The sequence below is a fragment of the Oncorhynchus mykiss genome, chromosome 6 (genome assembly GCF_057628025.1).
Source record: "Oncorhynchus mykiss isolate SJ-2025 chromosome 6, ASM5762802v1, whole genome shotgun sequence".
NCBI lineage: Eukaryota > Metazoa > Chordata > Actinopteri > Salmoniformes > Salmonidae > Oncorhynchus > Oncorhynchus mykiss.
Genome location: NC_143027.1, coordinates 45,355,530 through 45,380,468, shown reverse-complemented (window position 1 = coordinate 45,380,468; position 24,939 = coordinate 45,355,530). Strand labels below are relative to the sequence as shown.

Here is a 24,939-nt window from a genome sequence, read left to right as displayed (position 1 = left end):
GTTACCCAATTACTGTTGTTGGGCACTATTGGGCATACATCTTGGATTCTGGCCCATACTGTACATGGCAGACAGAACAAAACACACAGATGTGAACACACACTGGGATTGATGGGAGGTTTTATTGCATAAACAAATACAAAGACATGAGGGAAAGGAGGAGAGAAGGAGATGAGGGAGGGCAGAGGAAGGAGAGGGGGGAGGGAGAGGAGATGTCTAGCAAAAAATGCATTCCCTTTGCACCAAGAACGAGCACAGCGTCATCATTACATGCACAAATAGAAAAATGCAGCGAACATCCGTTTGTAAGACCTCTAGGTAGGGTAATCATGGCTCTCAAATATATGTGTCTATGGGTTGGCACGTACTGTTAAGTGCAATGTATTTACAGACAGTAGGCCTGCATTAGGGTAGAATACGGTTTCAACACACACGTACAGTAGGTTACACACTATAATGATGGGAATATCCCTTTCATTAAGTCTTCCCACTCAGAAATGAAGCCATATGGGATGACTTTATTTGATGATCCATTTGAATGTGCTTCTTTCAATTACACATTTAACATAATATGAAGCATTCTGTCAAGTGACGTTTTCATGACAAATGGGATACGGATAGAAAACCAAGACATCACAGGATGAACCAGGCAGAATGGGCCCCAGCTGGCTTCTAGGCTGCTCAGTTTAGGATCTGGAGTCGGTTCAGTGTTGCATCTGGGACTGGATGCATACTGTACATAGCAACTCCACTGTGAGACATTAGGATTGATTTAGTTTGGGACTTTTAATTAAATCTGTGACAGATCCAAATAGCCTTCGCTGCCAAGAGATACACAAACACCATGTTATTATTATATATTTTAGGGGAGTGATTGAGTGATTACTTAACACTCAAAACGAAAATCAGAGTGCTTCTTTGGGACCATATTCAGTGCACTACTTAATAGTGAATAGGGTGCCATTTCGGACCCACCCCAACAACATAACGCAGAAGGTCTCGATGGCTTTGAACCTGTGTTAGCCCTTTCTCTAGTCTGCTGGATGCTCTATTATGTCCCGAGGGGGCCCGGGGTGAGCCTGTGTCTCCCCAGGCGAGAGAGCTCGGTCCTGGACTTCACCCTAGACCATGGTGGCCTCCTGCCTCTCTCCCTGAGGACCTTCGTTACTGAAGAGGTAGTAGGGAGGGCTCTGCCGTGCCTCGATGATCAACACACCCTCTGGCGACAAGGAGGCGAAGACCGTCAGAGGGTCCACGTCGATTGGAATCCTGAGAGGGAGAGAAAGAACATTTGAGAGACTTGTACATACAACTTTAAGCTTGAGGGTCTTGAAAAAGTTGGTAACTACAAAGACAGAGAGAAGAGGTGTGGAAAGGAAGGCAAAACATTGTGTACACAACTGTGCTTGGAGGTTTTAAAAACTTTGCAACCTTTTCTGAATTACCTCAGCAGTACTGCAACTATTGTTTGGTGCTAACAAATGGATTTGATTGACATCTAGTCGATACCTATAACAGCCTCCAGTTATAAACAGAGGATTTAACACCTTGGCTCCAGATTAAATTAATGTTGAAAGCAATTTTTTTTTCTTTGACCAACGCTCATTTTTCAGGTTTTCATTAAAATGTTCTGGCTGCCGTCATCATCGCAGCGCCGTGAGGGAGAAAAAAAGAAGAAGGAGAAAAAAGAGACATACTCGCTCCAGGTGCAGGATTGAGAAATGAGGGCTGATTCCAATTATTAAAAATGGCTGTCTGATGCAAAGTTTATTATCACCTGAAATTTCCATTTGCATACTTTTCTAATCAGCTCATCTCAACAGCCAGACAGACAGGTAACAGCCAATTTCCCTCTCCCTCTTCCCCCTTGGTTTTTGAACTAGTTTATGACTAAATTAGCATAAATGGCTTCCTCATAAATGTGTTTTGAGAGAGAGGGGAAGAGGGAGAGAGAAAGAGACAGGGACAGAGTGACAGACAGAGAAAAATAGTTTAGAGAGAGAGTGAGATATCATTACCGCCTGTCAAAATGTTTATGAGGATTCTGGAGGATTTTATTTTATTTTATTACAATCCCCATTAGCCGACGCCAATGGCGACAGCTAGTCTTATTGGGCTCCGACAAATAATGGAAAATACATTACACACAAAATACTTTAAAAATGTACATACATTTAAAAACATTATCAGTTACACATGTCAGTACATACATGAGATGGAAGGGAGTTCCATGCACTCATGGCTCTGTATATTACTGTACATTTCCTTGAATTTGTTCTGGAACTGGGGACTGTGAAAAGACCCCTGGTGGCATGTCTGGTGGGGTAAGTGTGTGTGTCAGTGCTGTGTGTACGTTGACTATTCAAACAATTTGGAATTTCCAACACAAATGTTTCTTATAAAAAGAAGAAGTGATGCAGTCACAGTCTTTCCTCAACTCTTAGCCAAGAGAGCGTGGAATGCATATTATTGATATTAGCCCTCTGATTATAATGAAGAGCAAAACGTGCCACTCAGTTCTGGGCCAGCTACAGCGTATCTAGGTTATTTGTAGCACTTGGCCATATAACAGGTCAATAATCAAGATAAGATACAACTAGAACCTGCTGGAATTGCTTTGTTGAGTGTGGTGTCAAAAAAGCAGAGCATATCTTGTCATGGACAGAACTCCACCATCTTTACAAACATTGAATCCATGTACAGTGACAGTTTACAATCTAAGGTAAAACCAAGGAATGCAGTCTCCTCAACAGTCACACCATTCATTACCAGATTCAGCTGAGGTCTAGAACTTAGGGAATGATTAGTACCAAATACAATGCTCTCAGTTTTAGAGATGTTCAGTACCAGTTTATTATCGGCTACCCATTCTAGGGTTGCAGTGATTTCACTAGCTGTGGTTGCTGACGTGTATAGGGTTGAATCATTAGCATACATGGACACACAGGCTTTGTTTAATGCCAGTGGCAGGTCATTGGTAAAAATAGAAAATAGTAGAGGGCCAATCGAAAAGGATGGAGCGAGGAGGCCTGTTATGATTGGACCAATATGAGATAAACAGACAAGAGATTGCTTCTGAAATTGCACCCTATTCACGGCCCATAGGGCTCTGGTCAGAAGTAGTACACTTTATAGGAAATAGGGTGCCATTTTGGACAAAACACTAATATGTTTGGACCAATATGAGATAAGCAAACAGAGATTTAAAGATTACCTTGGTTGCTAGATAGGATATATCCTTGGAGTATATAGCCCAGACAGAAGCATATGGCTCTGGGTAAAGTTAGAGGTCTTGTGTTCTCTGCTATCAATTCCTAATAAATGTCAGCATGGGATTAACCTTTGCTGAGTTTTATCTGGTCTAATCTGGTTTATGACACTGTAGTAGCACATGTTATATAATACTTCATACGCATGATCTAAACATACATTCTCTTTCTTATTTTAAATACATTGAGTGTACGAAACAGTAAAGATGCAGTATGCAGAAATGCTCCGCCATTTCCTGGTTGCTAAAATTCTAATAGTGCGCCAAATGTCAGTTTATGTGGAAAAAACAAGCAAATATAGCGTAGAGAATCATTGTACCATCTAAATAGCTGTGAAATATATTTTCTATAGCCAAAAATATTGCATTTTAGCTGTTTAAGCTGGTGTACAAAACTGAATGTAAAAGAAAACTAAACTAAACTTGAGAAAGGGAAGCATAGAAATAGGTCACAGAACATATCTACCGCATCTTAGACTTGCTTTTAATGAGAGAGAGAGAGAGCGAGAGAGAGAGAGAGAAAGAAAGAAAGACAGACCCCAGACAGACTGGTCTCTGGACTTTGTGAAGCAGCTTGGCCATTTAAGGCTCTCTGTCCATCGCTGGAGTTTCCATATGAGCTGCCAAGTGTTCCTATGCTACGTACAAAAGAAACACATGAAAAAATCACATATGAAAAGAACATGGTTTTCAGACACGTGTGAACACACATATGTGACCCTTTAAGGAAGCAAGGCGTATGTATGTTGCACGTTACTACTCCAGAGGAGAGGCATTTGAACATATTTAAAAATATATATATATTGGCCAGAAATGCGTTCTGGAAAATGTGAACTTTCATGTGCCTTAATAACAAATGTGTCTTCCATCTGTAAATACGAATACAATTGTTACATTATGAGCCTAGTTGGTTTAGCCACGGAAAAAGTCAGGAACCTTTCCGCTAGCCATGATTGGCTGAGATAACGTATGGGCTGGACATGCCGGGAGATGAGTTTGCATTGGTCTGCCATGTAGCACGCTTCTGTCTATAACGTGAGCTTCTCAGATTGTGTTGATTATCCTTTCAAACACTGCTTTTTTGAAAGACATAACATTAGCCATCAAAAATTACAAAAGTTTTGCTACTTTTCTCAACAACATTGATGCCCTGAATTTAGCAGGCGCTATCGACAGATCAGTTGGAAAGAGTTGTGATGGGCTACTTTCTGCACATGCCACGGTCAGTGTGAACCGGAGTGACTTGACACAATACTGGCCAAACAAGATGTAGCTACAAAACGGAGTTAAATTGTTCCAGTCTGCCGTAAACCGTTCATCCATGTAAGAGTCTAGCTACATTTTCATATATTATAAGTTTCTAATTTAGTCAGAAAGTTATATTCATTGCAAGTTAAAGCGTACTGTTCGCTAGCTAGTGAATGATAGCTTGCTGGCTCGCTAGTTAAAGTTACGTGTATGATCTGTGTATTATTATTAGAATCAGAAAACTATATGCGTTGCTTGTATTAGCCTAATGTTAGCTAGCTAGTTGGTTAGCTTTAGCTACCTGCATATTTATACTACCACTATGACAATCAGTTTAATATGAGTTGATTGTTCATTGTTTAGCTGAACAAAAAGACTCCACTTCACCAAATGATTACGAGACCCATCAAGTCAGCCAGGTGTGTCTGGGGGTGATTACAGCCATCTATTGTATTTCATGAACATGTGTACATGTCTAGACAATAGTGACCCATCCACTTAGCTGCCTGAGGGATGATTATAGCATTTCTTTCACATGACCCATCAATTTAGACAATGTGTCTGGGTAAGCGTCATCTAATAATTATCTGGACACTTTCTGTTTTTGATATCGCTACTATGCAAATATGCAAGTAACCATTTCGCTGTACCGTTTACACCTTCTGTATTCTGTATTTTATTTTATTTGAGTGTGTGTTTACCAGAGACGGTAATGTGAAGAACAACATGACCTGCACTGCAGTCAGATTAGGATATAGGCCAAGGACAATAAAATATAGATTTTTACCTGGAATCTTTCCTTATTGTAGGATACTACTTTTACAATTTTTTGTCTTAAAAACTTTGGTTGTTTACTACACTACTCACTCTGTTTAGCACATCACCTCACATGTGAATCTTTAAAGAGATGGGTTGGGGTTTTAGGCTAAAGAGGGTGTGAAGGATGATGAATGGGTGTAGACAAAGAAGAACTCTCCAGTAGGTGTACCAAAAAGCTTCAAGGTGTAACGGTTTTCCTGTGGTGAAGGAGAGGCGGACCATTCATGCTTTTAATAAAGACAACTATACATGAAATAACTAACAAAACAAGAAATGTGAAAACTCAAAACAGCCCTATCTGGTGCAAACACAGAGACAGGAACAATCACCCACAAACACACAGTGAAACCCAGGCTACCTAAGTATGATTCTCAATCAGAGACAACTATTGACACCTGCCTCTGATTGAGAACCATACTAGGCCGAAACATAGAAATAACGCAAAACATAGAAAAACAAACAGACTGCCCACCCAACTCACGCCCTGACCATATAAAATAAATACAAAACAAAGGAAATACAGGTCAGAACAGTACCCCCCCCCCCCCCCCCAAAGGTGCGGACTCCGGCCGCAAAACCTTAACCTATAGGGGAGGGTCTGGGTGGGCGTCTGTCCGCGGTGGCGGCTCTGGTGCTGGACGTGGCCCCCACTTCACCATTGTCTTAGTACGCTTTATTGTCTGCTTCCGTGGCCTCCTAACCACGGCGACCCTTCTCAATGTACAGAGGGGCAGCTCGGGACAGAGGGGCGGCTGCTCGGGACAGAGGGGCGGCTGCTCGGGACAGAGGGGCGGCTGCTCGGGACAGAGGGGCGGCTGCTCGGGACAGAGGGGCTCCGGCGCCTCTGGGCTGAGGGGCTCCGGCGCCTCTGGGCTGAGGGGTTCTGGCAGATCCTGGCTGGCTGGCAGTTCTGGCAGATCCTGGCTGAACGGCGGATCCTGGCTGAATAGCGGATCCTGGCTGACTGGCGGATCTGGAAGATCCTGGCTGACTGACAGCTCTGGCTGCTCCATGCTGACTGGCAGCTCTGGCTGCTCCATGCTGACTGGCTGCTCTGGCTGCTCCATGCTGACTGGCTGCTCTGGCTGCTCCATGCTGACTGGCTGCTCCATGCTGACTGGCGACTCTGGCTGCTCCATGCTGACTGGCGGCTCTGGCTGCTCCATGCTGACTGGCGGCTCTGGCTGCTCCATGCTGACTGGCGGCTCTGGCTGCTCCATGCTGACTGGCGGCTCTGGCTGCTCCATGCTGACTGGCGGCTCTGGCTGCTCCATGCTGACTGGCGGCTCTGGCGGCTCCTTGCAGACTGGCAGCTCTGGCGGCATCCTGCAGACTGGCAGCTCCTTGCAGACTGGCAGCTCTGGCAGCTCCTTGCAGACTGGCAGCTCCTTGCAGACTGGCAGCTCCTTGCAGACTGGAGACTCCGGCAGCGCTGTAGAGGCGGAAGGCTCTGGCAGCGCTAAATAGGCGGGAGACTCTGGAAGCGCTGTAGAGGAGGAAGGCTCTGACTGCGCTGAACAGGCCGGAGACTCCGGCAGCGCTGTAGAGGAGGAAGGCTCTGGCAGCGCTAGATAGGCGGGAGACTCCGGCAGCGCTGGAGAGGAGGAAGGCTCTGGCAGCGCTGGACAGGCGAGGCGCACTGTAGGCCTGATGCGTGGTGCTGGCACTGGTGGTACTGCGCCGAGAACACGCACAGGAAGCCTGGTGCGGGGAGCTGCCACCGGAGGGCTGGTTTGTGGAGGTGGTACTGGATAGACCGGACCGTGCAGGCGCACTGGAGCTCTTGAGCACCGAGCCTGCCCAACCTTACCTGGTTGAATGCTCCCGGTCGCCCTGCCAGTGCGGCAGGGTGGAATAGCCACCCTGGGCTATGCTGGCAAACCGGGGACACCGAGCGCAAGGCTGGTGCCATGTAAGCCGGCCCAAGGAGACGCACTGGGGACCAGATGCGTAGAGCCGGCTTCATGGCACTTGGCTCGATGCTCACTCTAGCCCGGCCGATACGTGAAGCTGGAATGTACCGCACCGGGCTATGCACCCGCACTGGAGACACCGTGCACACCACAGCATAACACGGTGTCTGACCGGTCTCTCTAGCCCCCCGGTAAGCACAGGAAGTTTTCGCAGGTCTCCTACCTGGTGTAGCCATACTCCCTGTGAGCCCCCCCCCCCCCCCCCCCCCAATACATTTTTGGGGCTGACTCTCGGGCTTCCATCCGCGTCGCCGTGCTGCCTCCTCATACCAGCGCCTCTCCGCTTTCGCCACCTCCAGTTCTTCTTTGGGGCGGCGATATTCTCCAGGCTGTGCCCAGGGTCCTCTCCCATCGAGGATTTCTTCCCAAGTCCAGAAGTTTTTATCGCGCTGCTCCTGCTGCTGCCCGTTACCACGCCGCTTGGTCCTGTTGTGGTGGGTGATTCTGTAACGGTTTTCCTGTGGTGAAGGAGAGGCGGACCAAAATGCTGCGTGGTGGTTATTCATGCTTTTAATAAAGACAACTATACATGAAATACACCTGCCTCTGATTGAGAACCATACTAGGCCGAAACATAGAAATAACCCAAAACATAGAAAAACAAACATAGACTGCCCACCCAACTCACGCCCTGACCATACTAAATAAACACAAAACAAAGGAAATACAAGTCAGAACGTGACATTTTCTCAAAAGTGGGGTGACAAGTTGATCAACTTTCAAAGCAGAATTACTTTCCCATTGTCCCATGTGTATGTACCATTTTCTATGGTTTCTACTTTTATCCAATGTAAAAAACACAATTGAAAAAAATTCTACATAGGACTGAAAACCACGTGAAAAATAATTAATAATGAAAAATAATTATTTAATCATTTGTTGTTGTTAAAAAATGTACGAGTCAGACACGTGGTTTTGGGACACGTGCGAAGTTTCACGTACATTTTTCACGTTTTTCCATTGTGAAAAAAAATGTTTCCCCACATGTGACATTCTTTTTCATATGTTTATATTTCACCACTTCCAGCTCCCATCCAGAGACTGACCAGGACTGACCCTGATTACTGTAGCTTCAGAGGCAAAACAGCAGTGAGATGCAGGGTGCTATGTTGTTGAAATGAATGTGCCAAAACTTGCAACTGGAAAAAAGGCAGAGAAAGCAAAGGCCAGCGTAACATAACCGAAGATAGGGAGAATTGCAGGAAAGAAGGAGGTGGTTTATTTAATCGTGTTATTGTTTTAAAAAATTCCTTTGTACAGCATTTGGGCTTTTTAGATGTGGTCACCCTAAATCCCCGGTGGAAACATTGCTACTGCAACATGTTAACACCATCTTTTCACATGTGAGGAGAATAACATGATTTCAAACCCACATGTGAATCTACATACCCGATTTTCACAATGTTTTTAACACTTGAAACTGCATATTTCACATGTGAAAATGTGAAAACACATTATTCTCCTCACATGTGAAGGTGGTGGTAACATGTAAACTCTAAATGTAATACATGTGAAAATATGGTTTCCTGTGTGAAATTTAAGCTTAACATGTGAAAACAGCTATTTCACATGTGAAAATGTGATTTCACATGTGAAACTGCAAATTGGAAGTGTGAAACGGCAAATTGGATGTGGGAACTGCAAATTTGACGTGTTTTTTTTAAAGGGCAGGGACTCAGACTCAGACCTAGAGTCCAGCCTCCATTTCGTTATCATAACCCCTCCACAGTCTCTATACCGTCTTTACACATAACTGACAATTGCCTGTCCGAGTCTGAGGAAGCCAGAGAGCAAGGGTAAAGAGTGGCATATCAAGGGGAAAGAGATACCACAGACATACATACTCATGTGTGGAACGTTGGAAATGAATGAAGACCCCATAATAAATCATCCCAGGCTTCAAGGCTCCAATTCACAGTCCCTTGTTTTTAGGGAGCCAAATGCAGCAAGTCTCTCTGACAAAGTCAAATCACTCAGCCGGCTTATTACGTGACACACCCGACTGCATAATCGTGTCTGTCCGGCTGGGGATTTTATACACCTCTGGCTACATAGCTTTTTATCTCTCCCATTGATTCTGTATGGCTGCCCGAAACTGTCCAATATGCTTTTTTGGGGGGAGAGGCAGTGAAACAGGGCTTGCGGGAAGAGAGAGACAGGAGGTAGAGTGACAATGACAATCCACCCACAGCCCTGAATAACAAACCAAATAGCTAGCACAGAGAGAGACCTTCACAGAAAAACACATAGGAATTACATTCCAGAGAGATACACAGAGAGACATTGAGTATTTGTTTTTTAGAATAGTGTCGTAGCATTTGCTGTCATTAAATCTGTAGACTGTTATATTATCAAATCAATTCTCGTTGTGTAATTATTCTGTGATTAAACTAATCATGCAATGATAATTAACCAGGAAGTCGGGGCACCTATGGAAAATGTTGTTTATAGAGTTACAATTTCCCGAATATAACTCTATAGATAATTTATTATCTTATCGATTACAGTCTTCTATTAATGTATTATTACCTCATCAGTCTCATTCCTGAATGTGGCAAACCCGTGGATATCTGCACGAACCCTAGCATCATAAATCATGAATCAGTGATATACAAATTGGCTTAATTTTTTATTTAATAAATAACTAATCAATCACAGAATTACATAAACACACACACAGTAGGTCAATCATTGGTTACTAACATGACAAACAGAAAAGTCCCTAGTGGACGAAACCAATATGACAGCTTGGTAGACAAAGGAAAGGGGTGGGGACAGCTCAAGAGCGGGAAATTCAGAGTTGATAACTAAACTGGAAATGCTAATACTTTGAACATGAACAGCCGCTCATTTAAAAAGAAATAGCAATTTACATATTTATGAGTTTATGCCTTTGTTGTCCTTCTCTGTGATTGCTGGTCCGTCTGCTGGATAATACAATGCTCAAAAAAATAAAGGGAACACTAAAATAACACATCCTAGATTTGAATGTATGAAATATTCTTATTAAATACTTTTTTCTTTACATAGTTGAATGTGCTTACAACAAAATCACACAAAAATGATCAATAGAAACCAAACTTATCAAAAATTAACTTGTCCTTAAAACAAGTCAAAATGAGGCTCAGTAGTGTGTGTGGCCTTCACGTGCCTGTATGACCTCCCTACAACGCCTGGGCATGCTCCTGATGAGGTGGCGGATGGTCTCCTGAGGGATCTCCTCCCAGACCTGGACTAAAGCATCCGCCAACTCCTGGACAGTCTGTGGTGCAATGTGGCGTTGGTGGATGGAGCGAGACATGATGTCCCAGATGTGCTCAATTGGATTCAGGTCTGGGGAACGGGCGGGCCAGTCCATAACATCAATGCCTTCCTCTTGCAGGAATTACTGACACACTCCAGCCACATGAGGTCTAGCATTGTCTTGCATTAGGAGGAACCCAGGGCCAACCGCACCAGCATATGGTCTCACAAGGGGTCTGAGGATCTCATCTCGGTACCTAATGGCAGTCAGGCTACCTCTGGTGAGCACATGGAGGGCTGTGCGGCCCCCCAAAGAAATGCCACCCCACCCCATGACTGACTCACCGCCAAACCGGTCATGCTGGAAAATGTTGCAGGCAGCAGAACGTTCTCCATGGCGTCTCCAGACTGTCACGTCTGTCACATGTGCTCAGTGTGAACCTGCTTTCATCTGTGAAGAGCACAGGGCGTCGGTGGCGAATTTGCCAATCTTGGTGTTCTCTGGCAAATGCCAAACGTCCTGCACGGTGTTGGGCTGTAAGCACAACCCCCACCTGTGGACGTCGGGCCCTCATACCACTCTCATGGAGTCGGTTTCTGACAGTTTGAGAAGACACATGCACATTTATGGCCTGCTGGAGGTCATTTTGCAGGGCTCTGGCAGTGCTCCTCCTGCTCCTCCTTGCACAAAGGCGGAGGTAGCGGTCCTGCTGCTGGGTTGTTGCCCTCCTACGGCCTCCTCCACGTCTCCTGATGTACTGGCCTGTCTCCTGGTAGTGCCTCCATGCTCTGGACACTACGCTGACAGACACAGCAAACCTTCTTGCCACATCTCGCATTAATGTGCCATCCTGGATGAGCTGCACTACCTGAGCCACTTGTGTGGGTTGTAGACTCCGTCTCATGCTACCACTAGAGTGAAAGCACCGCCAGCATTCAAAAGTGACCAAAACATCAGCCAGGAAGCATAGGAACTGAGAAGTGGTCTGTGGTCCCCACCTGCAGAACCACTCCTTTATTGGGGGTGTCTTGCTAAATGCCTATAATTTCCACCTGTTGTCTATTCCATTTGCACAACAACATGTGCAATTTATTGTCAATCAGTGTTGCTTCCTAAGTGGACAGTTTTATTTCACAGAAGTGTGATTGACTTGGAGTTACATTATGTTGTTTAAGTGTTCCCTTTATTTTTTTGAGCAGTGTAGTTAATCTGGTTGCGTTCCCCCAGAGATCAAAGTCTTTCATAGTTGTAGCTTGTTATAATGGATACGTCACAGTGCCATTCGGTCGTTCGACCGGTTGCGTTTACCAGACCTGGTCTTGTCCTTTGGTAGAGTTGCCAACCATTTCAACATGAGGCGACAGCTTCCATGTTTTCTGGTCTAATGTAAATTTTGGCACTGGTGGCTTTATACAGGAGTAGAAAAGGGGCCATTCCATGACACCGTGTAATGTCTGTGCTCATGGGGGCGTGGCCACTGACTGATCATAAGTTACTATGAAAAACAATTCTCATTTAGAAGACTAAGATCACATTGTTATCTTTCCAAAAGTATTCTTATGCTTAATAATTTATTTTATACAACGACAGATGCAAACCCCATAATTGAGAAGTGTATACAAACAAAGAAGCAGTACTGTGTGTCTCCTGTCCTTCATGAGGTCACCAAATGAAACAAACTCGACATGACTGTTCATTAAGTGTCCATGGACGACCCCAACTGCTTGGAATACAGAAATACTGTTCAATTATTCAACTTTTTGATGTCCAAGTGTCTCTCTGTGATCCACAGTCACATTCCAATCTCGATACTACAGAGCCCAGAAGCAGAGTATTTTACGACCGCCATAAAGCGGCCACCTCCACCTCTGCGGGAGAGAGAGGGCACTGTAGAGCGGACCGACTGTAACCTGATCCTTCAGATCTTCAAAGGAGAGTTATGACAATAGCCAGCCTGGTCTCAAAGACTAGACATAACATAGTAAACAAAAATCTGGGACACTCAAATGAGTATGATATGTTATGTTTGGTATGGATAAATAAGACAGAAGATTACTTAAGGCAACAACTAAAGTAGGGTGGTTGGTCGGGGTGGATGGGTAGGTGTATAATGCGAATGTCTAGAAACCCAAATAATGCGTGTTCGAATCTCATCACGGACAACTTTAGCATTTTAGATAATTTGCTACTTTGCAACATCCTCCCCTAACCCTTCAACCTAACTCCTAGCCCTTAACCTTAACCCTAATGCCAAGCCTAGCAAATGTTAGCCACCTAGCTAACGTTAACTTTAGCCACCCAGCTAACGTTAGCCACAACAAATTGGAATTCATAACATATCATACATATTGCAAACTTGTAACATATTGTATAGGTTGCAATTCATAACATATCATACGAATTATAATTCGTAACATATCTTATGAATTATAATTCGTAACATATCATACTAAACTAATGATGGACACCCACAAATGAATAATACAATTCCAAACATAACATATCATACTCATTTAAGTATCCCGGATTTTCATTTACTATGCTATGTCTACCCCAGGTTGGAATAACATAAGTAGTTAACCTTGTTGATGCACTATACCTTTACCACAGAAGAGTCAGAGAAAAATCCTAAATAGTTAATGATTTGTATGCACTCCTCTCTCTAAGATCCTATGCTAGTAAGACCACAATAAGTTAATTAAGAAATAAAGGCACAAGCAGCTGTGTTTTATCATGAACATAGTCACAGCAAAAATTGTTGTAAGGGTGGCAGGTAGCCTAGTGGTTAACATGTTGGGCCAGAAACCAAAATGTTGCTGGTTTGAATACCTGAGCTGACGAGGTGAAAAGTGGTTTAATTTGCTCCAGGGGTGGCCTACTACTACAGCTGATCCTATAAAACAACACATTTCACTACACCTATCCAGTGAATGTGACAACAATAAAAATAAAAAAATTATGGGAGGGGCGGAGCTGGGCTTGGCTGGGCTCCGACACACAGCATAATTTTATATTCTGAAAGGAATAACAAGCTCTAGGGCTTGATTTAATCCGTAGAGCTGAAGATCCGCAGTATAGCGCAAAATAAATTAAACGGCAGTGTTTCCGCGTTTGCGGAGATTGCATTCATGGTAAATGCTGCATATGTTGGCTCAATCGGAAATTACCTTGAAATTACAATTGCGGATCTTCAGCGCTACAGACTGACTCAAGCCCCTTGTCTTTTTCACTAATAACAATAGATTATATTAGTTAGGCAATACAGGAATGTCTCCTCTCTCTCTCCACTGAGGGTAGCCTACTGTACTCTACAGCCAGAGGATTTCTGTATTGAGGACAGTTATTTATATACCCACTATTCTATTTCTCAGTCTGTCTCTTGCTTTGGGTTTCGCTTAGCTGGAGAACGATGTGTGTGAATGTGTTTGTGTCTGTGTGTGTCTCTGTGTGTGTGTGTGTGTGTGTGTGTGTGTGTGTGTGTGTGTGTGTGTGTGTGTGTGTGTGTGTGTGTGTGTGTGTGTGCGTGCGTGCGTGCGTGCGTGCGTGTGATCTGTGGGATTACAATGACAAAACTTGGTGATATGAAGAGAGAGAGTAGTGCTGGTGCCGGTGCAGACTAGCTGCCTACTAATTAGCCAAGAGTAAATTAATAACATTGAAGTGACGTCACCTCCACCGTGCCTGTAAGACAGTGGCTGTATCCCAAATGGCACCATATTCCCTACTTTTGACCAGGGCACATAGGGGTCTGGTCAAAAGTAGTGCAGTATGTAGGGAAAGGTTACCATTTGATAGGTAGCCAGTGCTCCCATACATGTGATTAGCACCACTGTTTGATGTTCCATAGTCCTAATTAACAGGGGCATGGCCGTATGGAAACTTCTGTCCCCTAGCTGCCTTGGGTTACTGGGTCATTTAGCTGGCATTTTGATATGAGATCATATGACAGTAGATGTTTGAAATGTCTGATGGATTACCTGTGGGGAGACAGTAACTAATCCTGACTAACTAATCTTATTTATTAGGATCCCTACAAAAGCAGCAGTTACTTTTCCTGGGGTCCACATGAAATATGACACAATACATAGTACAGAACATCATTGGTCAAGGACTGAACTACATACATTTAAAATGTCACACATAGCCTACATATCAGTTCATACACACAATGTCTAGGTCTAATACATAATACAGTGCAAATGACCATACAAGATATATAAAATGGCTGTGTCTCGTCACAGTCCCCATTGTGCAGTAAGGTGTTCCTTTATCAGTTGTGTTATTTGGTTATATTGGATCGTATCAAAATAGATGTTTGAAATATCTGATAGATTCCCTGTGGGGAGGCTAAAGGTTGTTGTTTTGCTCATCGAACGAGTGACAACTTTAAAATGGGATCATATGATGTTTTTGAAATGTTTGATTACCTGTGAGATATGGACGCTACGCAAAGTAATCCTAAGGGAGTATGTGTTTATTGGTTGTTGTTGCTGTTGTTATCATTGTTGCATGTGGCTATGGGTACTTACTGTATCTTCTTTGTGAAATTCTTTGTCACTATACCTCCTTCCTCTTGCTTCTCTTCATGTTTTCCTGTGGAAAAAAAACTACATGAAATCCAATGAGCAGAGTTCAATAACCCTAAACAATAATACATTGTCAATTGGTGTAACCTCTGTTGCTTGGCCATTACCAGGTCAAGGAGGAAGATAAGACCCTGAAACTATCTCTGTTACTAGACACAGAAAACAGACCAATAGACTAAACATCACTTCATATATACAGTGCCTTGCGAAGGTATTCGGCCCCCTTGAACTTTGCGACCTTTTGCCACATTTCAGGCTTCAAACATAAAGATCTAAAACTGTATTTTTTTTGTGAAGAATCAACAACAAGTGGGACACAATCATGAAGTGGAACGACATTTATTGGATATTTCAAACTTTTTGAACAAATCAAAAACTGAAAAATTGGGCGTGCAAAATTATTCAGCCCCCTTAAGTTAATACTTTGTAGCGCCACCTTTTGCTGCGATTACAGCTGTAAGTCGCTTGGGGTATGTCTCTATCAGTTTTGCACATCGAGAGACTGACATTTTTTCCCATTCCTCCTTGCAAAACAGCTCGAGCTCAGTGAGGTTGGATGGAGAGCATTTGTGAACAGCAGTTTTCAGTTCTTTCTTCTTTCTTTCTTCCAGAATGGTCCTGTATTTGGCTCCATCCATCTTCCCATCAATTTTAACCATCTTCCCTGTCCCTGCTGAAGAAAAGCAGGCCGAAACCATTATGCTGCCACCACCATGTTTGACAGTGGGGATGGTGTGTTCAGCTGTGTTGCTTTTACGCCAAACATAACGTTTTGCATTGTTGCCAAAAAGTTCAATTTTGGTTTCATCTGACCAGAGCACCTTCTTCCACATGTTTGGTGTGTCTCCCAGGTGGCTTGTGGCAAACTTTAAACAACACTTTTTATGGATATCTTTAAGAAATGGCTTTCTTCTTGCCACTCTTCCATAAAGGCCAGATTTGTGCAATATACGACTGATTGTTGTCCTATGGACAGAGTCTCCCACATCAGCTGTAGATCTCTGCAGTTCATCCAGAGTGATCATGGGCCTCTTGGCTGCATCTCTGATCAGTCTTCTCCTTGTATGAGCTGAAGGTTTAGAGGGACGGCCAGGTCTTGGTAGATTTGCAGTGGTCTGATACTCCTTCCATTTCAATATTATTGCTTGCACAGTGCTCCTTGGGATGTTTAAAGCTTGGGAAATCTTTTTGTATCCAAATCCGGTTTTAAACTTCTTCACAACAGTATCTCGGACCTGCCTGGTGTGTTCCTTGTTCTTCATGATGCTCTCTGCGCTTTTAACGGACCTTTGAGACTATCACAGTGCAGGTGCATTTATACGGAGACTTGATTACACACAGGTGGATTGTATTTATCATCATTAGTCATTTAGGTCAACATTGGATCATTCAGAGATCCTCACTGAACTTCTGGAGAGAGTTTGCTGCACTGAAAGTAAAGGGGCTGAATAATTTTGCACGCCCAATTTTTCAGTTTTTGATTTGTTAAAAAAGTTTGAAATATCCAATAAATGTCGTTCCAATTCATGATTGTGTCCCACTTGTTGTTGATTCTTCACAAAAAATTACAGTTTTATATCTTTATGTTTGAAGCCTGAAATGTGGCAAAAGGTCGCAAAGTTCAAGGGGGCCGAATACTTTCGCAAGGCACTGTATATACAGTTGAAGTTGTAAGTTTACATACACTTAGGTTGGAGTCATGAAAACTCGTTTTTCAAGCACTCCACAAATTTCATGTCAACAAACTACAGTTTTGGCAAGTCGGTTAGGACATCTACTTTGTGTATGAGACAGGTCATTTTTCCAACAATTGTTTACAGGCAGTTTATTTCACTGTATCTCAATTCCAGTGGGTGAGAAGTTTACATACACTAAATTGACTGTGCTTTTAAACAGCTTGGAAAATTCCAGAAAATTATGTCATGGTTTTAGAAGCTTCTGATAGGCTAATTGACATCATTTCAGTCAATTGGTGGTGTACCTGTGGATGTATTTCAAGGCATACCTTCAAACTCAGTGCCTCTTTGCTTGACATCATGGGAAAATCAAAAGAAATCAGCCAAGTCCAAGAAAAATTGTAGACCTCCACAAGTCTGGTTCATCCTTGGGAGCAATTTCCAAACGCCTGAAGGTACCACGTTCATCTGTACAAACAACAGTACGCAGGTCTAAACGCCATGGGACCACGTAGCCGTCATACCGCTCAGGAAGGAGACACGTTCTGTCTCCCAGAAGCCACTGCTCCAAAACCACCATAGAAAAGCCAGACTACGGTTTGCAACTGCACATGGGGACAAAGATTGTACTTTTTGGAGAAATGTCCTCTGGTCTGATGAAACAAAAATAGAACTGTTTGACCATAATGACCATCCTTATGTTTGGAGAAAACACCATCCCAAGAACACCATCCCAAACGTGAAGCAAGGGGGTGAAGCAAACGTGAAGCAAGGGGGTGGTAGCATCATGTTGTGGGGGTGCTTGCTGCAGGAGGGACTGGTGCACTTCACAAAATAGATGGCATCATGAGGCAGCAAAATGATGTGGAAATATTGAAGCAACATCTCAAGACATCAGTCAGGAAGTTAAAGCTTGGTGGAAAATGGGTATTCCAAATGGACAATGACCCCAAGCATACTTCCAAAGTTGTGCAAAATGGCTTAAGGACAACAAAGTCAAGGTACTAGAGTGGACATCACAAAGCCCTGACCTCAATCCTATAGAAGATTTGTAGGTAGAACTGAAAAAGCTTGTGTGAGCAAGGAGGCCTATACAAACCTGACTCAGTTACACCTGCTCTGTCAGGAGGAATGGGCCAAAATTCCCCCAACTTATTGTGAGAAGCTTGTGGAAGGCTACCCACAAACGTCTGACCCAAGTTAAACAATTTAAAGGCAAGGCTACCAAATACTAATTGCGTGTATGTTAACTTCTGACCCACTGGGAATGTGATGAAATAAATAAAAGCTGAAATAAATCATTCTCTCAACTATTATTCTAACATTTCACATTCTTAAAATAAAGTGGTGATCCTAACTGACCTAAGACAGGGAATTTTTACTAGGATTAAATGTCAGGAATTGTGAAAAACTGAGTTTATATTTATTTGGCTAAGGTGTATGTAAACTTCTGACTTCAACTGTATATATATGCCCTGTCAAAGCTTTTAAAACATATTATCCGTATCGTTTTTTATGACATAATAAACAGCTTCTGATAAGTGGGTCTGGGTGTTGAAATCCAAACCCTTGCAATAATTGGCAAAAATATGTCTCAAATATTTTTCTAAAGATATTTATAGCAGTGTCATTATCTAATTTCCAGGATTGTGGACTGATGTAAACACAGAGTACATACTTAGTCGTGTCCCTGGTGTAAGGGTGGGTCATATATTCACAGAAATGATGACGAAAGACACCATTCCATCTCCTCCCATCTTAACCCTGCTTCTTCTCAAAGTATGACCTCACCAACCCAAACACATATATTCCTGACAAACAGAGAGAGTGAGATAAAGAGATAGAGCTGGAAAGCCCCAGAATGAAGGCTTCATCTTAATAAAGTTCTGTTTATGACTTCTGTCTGTGCAGCTGCTCTACATGCTAAATGTCAGTGTAGCAGCCGCTACCCTCCACCCCTCTGCTCGGTCCTGCCCAGCTATGTGCAACGCTATACTCCTGCAGTGTGAGCTCTGGTCTGGAGAGAATACAAACACAACCACAGGCTTTCTCTCAGTCTCCCAGAACCTCTCATCCTCCCTCAGTCCCTTGTGGTACAGATGTCACATTCCAAACTGCCCTGGTAACACACTCAGACCTTAATTGCAAATATACAGTAGGCTACACCCATTTATTAAACACAGTTTGTTCTGCAGCCTCAAGGACACACTGCTTTGGACAGCCTAGAAACTATGATGAGGCAAAACCTTGTTCAGCCAATGTTAGGTTAACTTTTGCTTTGTACAAACTGTGACATGAGAGAAAGCCCGGAGAGGCCACGTCAACCCCGGCTTGAACATGCTTGTGACACGCCCACACAGGCAGACTTTTAGAACGAGGTCACTGAGGCAGAGCCACGGTGATAGGCAGCTAGCTGACTAAATGACCCAACTGGCATACCAACAATGTGTTTATAAAAAGCTTGTAGAGGGCCTAGTATCTTCTCTCTGTAGCCTACACTAGCCTCTACTTCCCTCAGACCTTGCCTAGGTGCTGGTTATCCCTGGCATTATTCAGTTGTTCTCTAAATATTTAGTCTACTCTCTAAAGAAGCCATGGAGAGCTTGTAATATTGTTTACGCTTATTTGTCTATACAATCAGGACCTGGTTATACATAACAAACTCAACGATTATATGGATGCCCTGGACAGGAGGTTAATATAGCCCTTAAAATTATTAGGTTCAACAATCAGGGCAGTTCTGTTCTGTAAATCAGTTAAGGGCATGGTAACACAACAAACTCAAACATTACTGGTATATGAATTGGCTAAATACTGAAGGGATGTAGTTAGCCATCAATGGGCAGAAATTGAATAATACTTCCAGAACCTAGCTGTTTCATGTTTTTGGTTCCTAGAATCAGGGCATGGTAGTACAACAAGCTTATGATTTAATAAATACTGAAGGGTCTAGTCAGCTATCACCAGGCAGAATAATAGTTCCAGAACATTCTCTCTCCAGTGTTAAACACTAACAGTAGTGTGTTGCTTATCTTCTTGTGGACAGATACTGTTGTCATGGGCCTTCCTCACTTAAATCTATATCTGGCGCATTGGTGAGTGATTCTGAAGGAATCTAAACAGGTGCTGAGCCTTGATGAACTGGTCTAGCAATCTGCAAGTCATGGGTCCTACTGCCCATACTGTAGAGCAGGATATCATAACATCCCTTGATATGAGCTGATATGAGCTGGCTATGTGAATAACTTATGTAAATATTTAAAATATGAATATAACTATTTTGTCAATAATGTCTATTGTGTTACTTTATCTATTGTGGTACTTTACCCAGCTAGAACACAACATTCTGATAATCATATGTTTATAAGTTGGTGTTGGTGAAAGCATGGTTTTCCTCTGGTAATTTTGCATGCAACCTTCCCACAACTTTCTGGGAATGGTGCAGGATAATTGCTTGGCTTTGGAACATTCTTAGCACATTTAAGGAACTTGACAAAAATGTTTTATTTTCTTGGTACTGTATTTCAATAGTTTAACAGAACGTTTCATAAAACTTCAAACATGGTTACATTGTATTTAAATGTGGGCAATGTTCTTGGAATGTTTTCCAAATGGTTTGACATTGGGAATATTCTCAAAAAGTTCAGAGAACATTAAGAAACAACATTTTTCTGTGTGAATTTCAGTACTTCAGCATAACTTTTCCTACAGGTTTCCTCATTGTTCCATTTAAAGTAATGTTCTCAAATTGTTCCGAGAACGTTAAGAAACAATGTTGTTCTGTGGGAATTTCAGAAATGTAAAAACATACATTAACTTCTCAAAATGTGAAGAAAATGTTCCATAAAAACCAGAAGAAAATGTTGGTAGCGTTCAGAGAACGTTCTAAAAAATATTATTTAAAAACCTATACATTCCGTTCAGCATCAACAAAACTCATCAACAAAACTGTCTCCTCTGTCTTGTTAAGTGTGCTCAGGTGTGTTAGCCGCACCCACTAATTAGCCACACCTGATCTTAATGAGTGCTTGTTTCCTTTGAAATGGAGTCTGTTTGAATAGACAAAAAAGAACATTGTATGCATAAAAAACATGGCATGCTAGCTCTATCCTGATGGCACAGTGGACTAACTCCGTGGTTGCTGTCCAAACACTTCAAAAACACACCCTATCCCCTCAGCCCTCAAATTAAGTGGACACTTCTGATGACGTATCATGACGTCTGACAAGTGTACACTTGCAACGCAAGGGGCGAGGGAGGAAGGAATGATTTTTAAATTGACCACCCTTGGCCGGAAATTCGTCACTCATTCATCCTGCGATGATTGTGTTTTCAGCCACCAGTAGCTTGTATGTGTTTTATATGCGCTACAGTCAATTATGAGTGCATGTTTACTTATTAAATATATAGTTATTAATATACACCTACTGTATGATAGCTAGCACATTAATTGGCTAACTTACATTAGCCTGCCTAGCTGGAACTTCTGAAGAAGGAAAATGTTTTATTTCTACAATTTCCAAAAGATAACCAAATAAAAACATATTTAACATACATTAAGAGACACATGAGACGTTTATGTGCCATCGTGTGCATTAGTAGCACTATTTCTAAATTATTTGCATTAGTTTTTACTTACACGTGTATGTTGACTATGTTGATTTTTTACGTTTTTGCCGACTTTTCTTAGCAGATGTACAATCGTCACAAATTTAATTATGGGGAGTTTCATGCTCGGAGTGAACATAATTGTACACTCGCAAAGCCGACTAAAAACAAGGGCTGAGGGGCTTACGCTGCAAACTTCCCTTGCTTGGCTAATAATTTGGACCGCCCACCCAGATGACAACGGGGATTCCCCCAAGGGCATAAGGCAAGTAAGTGTAAGTGGACGAGTGTGTGTCTTAACTGTTTGGACCGCATCCCATGGATAGAGAACAGAAGATTATAGTGTGTCATAATAAAAAAATGATGTATTTGCATTCATTTCCATGTGTCCTATCTCTGCTTGGAGTTCACAAAAGTTTACACAAAATAAGCTAGCAGTGTTATTGAGTGGATTTTTTTTTACAAAGTTATTAAAAAACCTCCAAATAACCTATAATTTCTGTTCTCAAAGCATTAATAAACCCTCCCAGGAAAACTTTCAAGGAACCAGAGTAAAACGTTCTCAGAACCGTAGAACAAATGTTAACTTGGTCAGGAAAGTATGGCTTCTTTCCCACAACCAATGTGAAACCAAAAACACATGTTTCCACAATTTCCAAGGAACTAAATGTGCTAGCTGGGTACAACTTAAAACGAAAATAACATTGTTAGTGTTTTTTATTTATCCTCCAAGCAATTCTGGCGGTATTAGTTGGATTAGTTTCGATTTATAAAGACGATATTAGTCACTTTTGCAAGGTTTCGAAGATTTCCTCACCTGACACTTCTACAAACCCATCTTTGGTTTTGACATTAAGTTCCTCTGGGTTAAAGCTGTGGACGTTCACACACACTTTCCAGGGCTCTCCCGGTGTTTGGGTCGGAGAGCTGCGGGGGGACTCGCTGTATCTCGTGCAATACACCGGCGTCTGCCCAGTCGATGCGCGCGTTGGCTGAAACCCAGTGCGCAGAGTGCCTGTAAACGGTGCGGAAAGCCGCGTGCTGAGCCGGCTAGGCCGAGCCCAGCCGGGCCAGTCCATTGACAAGTCTTCGGGGAAAGGGGACATCCCAAAGTCATCGTCCATAAATCGGGAGGCGATTGACGGACTCTCTCTGAACGGATCTCGGGGGACCCTCTGCCTACTTCCAAGAGTGTAGAAGTCTCCTTCTGCCATGTTTACCGGTCGTTGTCCCAAAGAAAAAAAGTAAGAAAAAATGTTTACCCTTTCCAAGTTTACTCTCCCCAAGCTGACACCTTTTATAAATATTGAGTAGTCTATGTGAGATAAAAAGTTGTTAATTTGATAATTTCCCGTGTTGGGCTCATGACAGTTACTGATTGGATCATCAAAAATAACGGTTTCAACCCAAGGACATTGATTTATAACGACCCCTCCAGTTAGTATCCTAGAAGTTTAATACCCTCTATGAGTTGAACTGACATTATACCGATTGGTCAACCGTTTTATATGGCTTCTCCCTGGCGGTGAATGTGCACAGTAGTGCCTCTGGGCGCAACCGGTCGCGACGCAACAGTTGACCACAGAAGACCCTCCCTCTCCGTCCAAGTTTAGCCATTAGCTGGTGTGTTACTAGTCCAACAAATTCTTGTCTGTTGAAATGATCGCTCCCCGGTGACTCATCTTTTTAATAGAAAATAACGCATGGCTTCAAGCGTGCCTGAGGGGGAGAGACGAAGGGAGGGAAAGGGAGGGAAAGGGGGAGACGCGGAGGAGAGCAAGGGGAAAACACGCTGATGTCACCATACGGATAAAAACTAATTGCTAATGAGTCAAATTCGTCAGTATGTAAACGACATGTATTTGCGGTATCTTTGTATCTGGCCCAACAGTAAAGAAACAGTAAGCAACTACTATCGTCCTACATTATAGTTAAGCTTTTTTTTGTATAGGTATTGAAACAATTAAGATGGCAAGTAAACCCTGTAGGCTATGAATGAAATACAATTTTATTTGGGATTTTACATGGATTTTACAGACTTACAAGATAGAGGAAGGGGAGGCATAAGGGTTTATTTAAGGATTCAAAGGAAGGACAATTACAATTTCAGCTGACACATTACAACAAGTCAAGCTCACACTGACACCAGCGGGAAAACGCATCCTGTCTCTCAGTCTTGCAATATTGTTCTTTCACATGGAAAATTAAAGAATGAATGCACATAATTTAACACTAAAATCAGAGAGCTTACAGATGAGTTGACAACAATGAGGCAAAGTATTTACAGTAGGAGAGAAACCATACCGTACCAGTGCATCATTTTGCATTGATCATTTGATTGACTATTCCACAAATTCTGAATGAATTATGCCACATCCCTCATATAATGAATCTATACAGCGCAGATGCATATTTACACCACAGTAATAATTCATATTCATTTGTACAGTGTACATACTGTACATCATGGAATGGTATATCAGGGCCAAAAGGGAGAGTGGTTCACCTCAAAATAGTGCTCAGCAAATAGTGTTGTTGTTTTTTTAGGCCAGTTCAGTTTTTGAAAAATAATCATGTTTTTGTTTTTGTACAATAAATGCATTATGTGGGTTCAATGCTGTAACACAGAATACAACAATTGATGGTAGTGACTGCCCATTACTATCCTTTATTGGGCTCTAGCCATCATTTATTCACATTACTTTACTTAAATAAAATATTTTGCTTGTGTAAATTACATATTTGTTTTTAGCACACTTTTAGAAAAAAAGGTGCTATCTAGAACCTTAAAGGGTTATTTGGCTGTCCCCATAGGAGAACCCTTTGAGGAACCCTTTTTGGTTCCAGGTAGAGCTCTTTTGGGTTCCATGTAGAACCCTTTGCACAGAGGGTTCTACCTGGAACCCAAAAGCATTCAACCTGGAACCAAAAAGGGTTCCACCTGGAACCAAAAAGGATTCTACCTGGAACCAAAAAGGGTTCTCGTATGGGGACAACCAAACAGCCCTTTTGGAACCCCTTTTTCTAAGATTGTATGATGATGTCTCTATCCCTCTCTTATCTCGCTATCACTCTGCTCTTTCTCGCTGGGTCGGTCTGCCGGCCCCACAGTCTTGCCCGGCAAGAACCAATGATAACAGGCAGCTGTAGGCGCAATGGATTCTGGTCTTAACTATGAGTTTGACACATTGTGATAGAGGACTCATCTTTGTATCTATGGTATTATAGTCTTTGTGACAGCATGGGCAGCGCCATTGAGGCAATCTCTATTTTGAAGTAGTCAATTTTCTTATTCAAATTCAAGCTGCTTTATTGGCATGAAAAACATTGTGTCAATATTGCCAAAGCAACAATGTATACAATATACATTGTAACAAAAATACATTGTATTCACGATTGGCTGAACCCTCCTGATGACTCGGTTGGACATGACTCCAACTGGGCCACCAGGAGGGATCAGCCAATGAATTTGGAAGTCCCACCCAGTTGACTACATTAAAATGTTGGAAGCCCTCAA

The 24,939-nt window shown here is 42.6% G+C and overlaps 1 protein-coding gene across 1 annotated transcript; it reads right to left on the bottom strand.

Moving 5' to 3' along the window:
- Positions 1-103: 103 nt before the first annotated feature.
- On the bottom strand, positions 104-24,897 carry hspb8 (heat shock protein family B (small) member 8). Its single transcript, XM_021606608.3, has 3 exons — positions 22,240-24,897; positions 15,082-15,145; positions 104-1,269 (listed from the first exon to the last, which is right to left on the bottom strand). Exons 1-3 carry the CDS (start codon positions 22,634-22,636, stop codon positions 1,122-1,124), a joined length of 609 nt encoding a protein of 202 aa, XP_021462283.1. The 5' UTR covers positions 22,637-24,897; the 3' UTR covers positions 104-1,121.
- Positions 24,898-24,939: the final 42 nt, after the last annotated feature.

Excerpts from the sequence above, each read along its gene's own strand:
- hspb8 (XM_021606608.3), bottom strand. The coding sequence starts at position 22,636 with ATGGCAGAAGGAGACTTCTACACTCTTGGAAGTAGGCAGAGGGTCCCC. Across the intron at positions 15,146-22,239 it reads TGGGTTTGTAGAAGTGTCAG|GAAAACATGAAGAGAAGCAA; the intron begins GTGAGGAAATCT and ends TTTTTTCCACAG. Across the intron at positions 1,270-15,081 it reads AATTTCACAAAGAAGATACA|GATTCCAATCGACGTGGACC; the intron begins GTAAGTACCCAT and ends TCTCCCTCTCAG.